The sequence below is a fragment of the Talpa europaea genome (assembly GCF_964194135.1).
Source record: "Talpa europaea genome assembly, chromosome: 8".
NCBI lineage: Eukaryota > Metazoa > Chordata > Mammalia > Eulipotyphla > Talpidae > Talpa > Talpa europaea.
This window is the reverse complement of record NC_140075.1, coordinates 57,712,904-57,718,903: the sequence shown is the minus strand read 5'-3', so window position 1 is coordinate 57,718,903 and position 6,000 is coordinate 57,712,904. Positions and strand designations below refer to the sequence as shown.

General features: G+C 37.1%; 1 protein-coding gene across 1 annotated transcript in view; it reads right to left on the bottom strand.

Moving 5' to 3' along the window:
• NEO1 (neogenin 1) overlaps nucleotides 1–6,000 on the bottom strand; it is a gene marked incomplete at both ends in the record, with an annotated part of 179,080 nt that overhangs the window by 16,079 nt on the left and 157,001 nt on the right. Inside the window, 3 exons of the mRNA XM_084240180.1 lie at nucleotides 1,232–1,300; nucleotides 4,288–4,320; nucleotides 4,996–5,190. Coding sequence (XP_084096306.1) covers nucleotides 1,232–1,300; nucleotides 4,288–4,320; nucleotides 4,996–5,190 — 297 coding nt within the window. The remainder of the gene's footprint in view (nucleotides 1–1,231; nucleotides 1,301–4,287; nucleotides 4,321–4,995; nucleotides 5,191–6,000) is intronic.

Below are 6,000 nucleotides of genomic sequence, written 5' to 3'. Positions count from 1 at the left end.
AAAATTACTTGAAAAATAGTCTGTTTTTATAAATATACAGTCTATGCAGAGTTAATGCTCTTATTCAATTTCAGGAAAAAGATGTGTATGATACATTAATTTGATGAATATTTACTGAGTGGTTATTATGTGCCAGTGAACAACAAAGATGTGAATATTGGGGTGGGAGTGGGGGAAGACTATATAAACTGAGGGGCTATGATACAGAATAACTGGTGGTTATTTTAGATTGGATGGTAGGAAAAAAACTCTGGAGATGGCATTTGAGCTAAGATTCAGGTCACACCACACTAAGACCTGGAGGAAGAATATTTTAGACTGAGTGATCAGCTAGTGGAAGGTTCCTTCTAGCTAATGGAAGGCAGAAATGAACTTGGCATGTTCAGCAAAGAGAAAGGTAGCCCAGTGTTGCTTAAGCTAAAAGAGATATGCAAGGTTAGAGGGGAGACAGTGTGCAGAAGTAATAATAGTATATATAAATGCATGGCAATATGTTTGTGGACATTTCCCCACTCTGGATTCCCACATCTGGTGTAGAACCCCATGACTTTTAAGCTGCATATGACAGCAGAAACCAGAAATCAGAAGACCTAGGTTTTGGTGCTACAACTTCCATACTTAGTAGGTGGCTCCAGGCACAATACTTTTCCACATTGCCTCTTAATGCACAGAATGGAAAAAAAAGAGATCTATCCCAGCTGCATAATATTATGAGGAACAAATGAATGAAAGTGTGAAAGTAAATTACAAATGGGCAAGTTCTGTGGAGAAGTAGGTATCACTATTTAAGTGAACAGGATGGCTAGGAGACTGAAAGAACTTTAGAGAATTCCCAAACTAAAAACACTGAAGTCGTGTAGGGAGAAATCAATGATTCTGAAGTACTTCTTTGATTTGCTCTTCTGTGCAATGGTTAATTCCATTAGACATTTTATTTTTAAAGTATAAGATTCTATTTCTTTCTAGAGGCAGTGGCAAAAGGAAGATTCATTTGTTTAAAATTAATCTTATTTTAAGTTGGATATAAAGGGAAACAATTTTATTTCTGGATCCTATAATGAATGGGTTTATGGTAATTTAGCAAACATTTGCTGGAAAATGCCTAAAGCCAAATCTATTAATTATTAAATGCTATAACCCATGACATACAAGTTACAAAAGGCATTTCAAGAGTTCAAGAAGAACTGCTTCATATCCATAATAGGCCAAGAAAGACACAGGAAGGCTTTACCGCTCATTGGAGGTTTGTAGTCAGATCCTAAGTCTGGCAGCCGACTTCCTTTTCCTGAAGACCCTGAGGCTGAAGCAGAAGAAATCATGTCATTATTAACCCAACACTCTGGTGTGACAAGTCCACTTCACAGCCAGTGAATGTTTCCTACAAAACATTTCAGTCTACTCTGTCCATGAGAAAACGAAGTAGCACATAAACAACAGGGAACAAAATATAGCCTATTTGTACAAAGCAAACTAAAGTATAACTTTCTACGCAATGAGGCATCTGAAAGGCTGAAAGCCCTATTACACAGTTCTCTCTGGGTTTGTCACTCCCTGTTTAGGAGGGGTGGGAACACATCCATTTCTCTACCTCAGGAAACAGTTCCAGAAAGGCTGCTCAGAATACTATGGCAAAAGTAGCTTCTCTTAGAAAAGAACTAAAGAGATCTGTTAGGTTAACTTCTACACAAAAGACCTGGACTCTTTCAGGGGATCTAGCTATGTTGATCTGACTTTGTAGGTGTCTGTATCATTTGAATTCTATTCCAAATTATACAGTTGCCTTTCTAAATATAAAGTTAACCTAAGCAGGAACAGGAAGGCAAGCAGAAGATCAAAATGGGGTCTTAGTTCCTGTGCAGCCACCTAAATATCCAAAGATAGAAGAAACAAAGTCTTCCCTTTGGTTGCTCACAAAGGACACTGTCTCCTGCTGCATTTCATGGGGAAATACAGCAAGTGGGTCTTCTGACCTTAGACTTGGGAAACCTCTTAAGCAGGCCTCAGAAAACATAAAACACCAATAATTCTTAGAATTCTGTATTCTTGATCTTGAACTTTGTTCTTCACATAAAGAAAAAGGTGTTTTGGTAAAGCAAATACAAGGATTCCTTTCCCAATAAGGCAAAGGTATTTCTCAATCCAAGGTTTGGGACTAGAAAGCAGTATCACACTGTCCCTTGAAGAGGTCTGAAGGGAGTGAGGAGTAAAAACTGCTCCTCACAGTTAACAGCACAGCGCTGAATAGTGGATGCACCTGGATACTGGCTCCATCAGGTATTGAATGGCTCTTGGTATGTTTTTTATTCTTTCTGGGTTTCAATTTCCTCATTGTAAAACAGTGATAACAATGGAATTTACTTCACAAAGTTGTTGTGAGGATTAAATTTTAATCCTATAAATTATTTTGAGTACTACAAAATGACACATAGCAAATGTTCAATAAACACTAACTACTATTATCACAAGCATAATAAATCTTTAGAGAAGAATATAATCTTTCCTTTACAGAGGCAGAGAGCATGAAGCTTCAGGAAACACTTATAAATAAGTTATTTTTACAACTAAAGCTTGACTAGAAATGCATAAACTGGATGTGTTTCTGTAAAACATTAGAGCTGATGTCAAGAAATTCCATAAATTAGCAGACTTGGGGGAAGTGAAAGAAATTGAAACTTGAAGTTTCTATATCTAGTTCACATAACAGAATAAATCTAGAGATGAAAACATTTTCTGCTTCTGGAAGCTAAAAATTCCCAAAGGTAACAGAAATTATTGGGTTTCCAAAGGGCATATTCTAGAATTTAACTCAAAGCCCCAGTCCCTTTTCCATTGTTCACACTTCTCCCTTAATCTCCTTACTTCTTTTGCCATTATTTCTCCCAAATAGTACACACCATATCTCAAAATTCCAGTTCTTTTCAATATGATAATGTCTAAATGGCAGAGATGGCTTAGCACTTTTTAGGCTCTTCATATGTAAGTATACTTAGGTGTCGGGTAGACCACAGGCCAAACTATCCAGAGTATCATATTAAGTAAATAATTGCCAAAGAACATACTTGTCAATAAATAGGTTGGTATGATTCCTATATTTCCCAATATTCTTTTAAAGGTAACCTCTAAACAAGAAATTCCAAGGACTAACCAAATAACAAGATAAATATGGGTAAAGAATTTTAAACACCAGAGGTGTGGTATAGTTAAGAACTGTACCCTGGCTATCAAAAGAGGTCAGGAAAGGACAATAACCACATTTATATCCTGTGCATATGCAGTATGGTTATTTTTCTATTTTCATGCTTGAGTCACAGTTCCCAACATGATTAGGATGCTTTCCACGCACACATAAAAAGCACATACACAGTTTCTCCAACGTGCAGCGAAAGACTCACTGAATGGGAACATAATTCCAAAGCTCTGAAGCTTGAAGCCTCAAGTTCTGACTCTTCCTTGCTGTTAACCAAGATCAATGACTTTGTATTTCTAATAATTTCTCTTACACCATGAAAGCAACCATCAAATTTATTTTTATTGCTTTTTCTCAGCATAGAAAACAGGTACCAACTTCAGCTGACTTCCCAGAGATGAAAATCACAAGTACAGTTACTGCTCCACCACAGCAGTTATAATGAAAAGACCATGCTGACAGTTTCAAGAATGGTGACACTGAGGCACATACTTCCTATGTTTCAATTTCCAATGTTTTTTTCCTCTTTTAAAATGAGCAGATATATTTAAGAGAAGAAATGAAAAAAGAATTCTGAATTAAACCCTACAGTAACAGAATATATAGCACTAATTTTGCTAGAGATAATCACATAATTCAGTAGCTAAATTTGTAGTCTTTGTGTGAAGAGGAATATAGGGTATTCACTGAATTTGATTACAACTTCTCATTTAGAGATACTGTTAAAATCTTAAATGCTAAGATTTTCAAATATGAAAAATTAGTATGCTGTTCTCAAGGCCCAAATGCCTATCATTGTTACAGAATATCAATCTCTTAGCACAAAGGATAATCTAACCCACACTTGAGGTCAATCTCCTACAGCTGCAGTACTCAGTTTACGTGATTCAGTTTTTTTCCACCAGTCATTTTAGCTTCTAAGTAGATTCCCCAGCTTTTCAGATACCCCAAGTGCCATAGACATGGACTCAACTCCACTTTGGCCAATAAATATGTGCATTTTAATACAAATTTTCAGGAAAAAAGAAACAAAAACAACAAAAAGCTAACAATAGATCACAAAAGAGAGGAGAGGAAGGAGAGGCCATCTACTCATTTACCTTGATCATTAGGCATTTTATCAGAGGAGTCCGCTAACAGGCCAAGCACAGGGGAAGAAAAAACAAGAGCAAGGATCACAAGCTTTGAAGATGGGAGAGGCAGAATTTTTAAAGGAAAAATAAAACCCCACAACGTTCTAAACAAATTCAATCTTGTTTATGGTACTAATAGAAATCCGCATTGGGTTTCCATATTCCTATATTCAGTCCCCGACTAGTCACTTGGTCCAATACTTTACCTTCACTTTCTTATCCAAAGTTTTCTTTAAAGGGCCCCCCTTTAGTCTCTGTCTCTGTCTCTGTCTCTCTCTCTCATCTTTCACTCTACAAATGTCCATGAAAAGCCTTTTAGTTTAAGAGCCTTAATTTGTTGAAAGAGAATTTCTCACAATAACATGCTATTACTCTGGGAAGCAAGAAAAGTGCATCTGATCTCACTGGTGAAAACTTTTACATCACTGTACTTCATCAGCCTCAAAAAGCCTGGAGTCAAAGTCCCCTGGTTATGATATGGTTAGGCAGCAACCTAAGGAGCATTGATTTGGTGGCCAGTAGTGGGTAAGGGGTCGTTTTAAGAGACATCTTCACACTGTGGCTCATAATGCTTATCTTCAGGACATCTATTATCCAGTCTCAACAGCCAAAGTGATATGTGTGAGCATAGTCCCACTAAAGAGACACATCATAAAACCTGTTTGGGAGCTTTACCTTTAGGTGTTCTGAATTGGACAGCTTCAGACATGGGCCCCATGCCCTTCGAGTTCCGGGCTTGGATTTTGAAGTAGTATGGTGTGTCGAGTGTTAACTCTTGAATCTGATGAGTCAGCCTGTTTCCCACAACAGGTTCAATGACCCAGTCATGTATCTCTGCATTCACATCCGTACTGTAATATATGATGTAACCTGTCCAAAAGAGTTAATGGGAAAAGATCTTATTTCTGTGTTTTCTTTTGTAATAAAAAGTCAATAAAGACATAAGTTACAGCACATATGGGCAAAAAATCAGATACTGGTTAGAATAGTGGTAAATGCATTCGCAATGCTATACTAAACATAATATGTAGAAAACCACACTCTCAACAGCATCAGGCTATAAGTTACCATCTATACAACAGCTGAAGTGATAGTCACAGATAAAAATATAGGGTTAAGTACTCTCAGAAGCTAAGAAATCAAATAAGGAAACATAATCTAATTACTATAAATAACCTGAATATTTGAATAATGTTACCCTTCAAGGGTCTACAATTAAAATAATGCAGTTATGAAAACTAACAATGGCCCGACATGCTGCTTTAGCTCTTGCCAATATGACTTCCTGGGAGAAAAACTCCTGGGAGACAGACTATGACCTTTAAGGTCACTAGGGTGGGTGATAGTGACAAGTCACCTGATACTTCCTTCCACCAGAGGGCACTCAATCCCTGTGGTTGAGGAAAGAAGAGCCAAACGCCTACCTGACACCCACACAGCAAAATGCACTATATTATTACTGGTTTTTTTTTTAAGACAAAGTGAAAAGTAATCCAAGCCAAAGCATGCTTGATGCTTTTATGGAAGAGGCAAATTCACAACCTTAAAAAAAAAAAAAAAAAGCCACAAAGACTAGAGATTTACAGAAAGGGATTCCTAGTGAAAGTCAAGGTGGGGCAATGCTAAGAAATGCTTCCAGTTTCCTTAGGCCACCTTATTCATGAAAAGGAACTTCAGAAG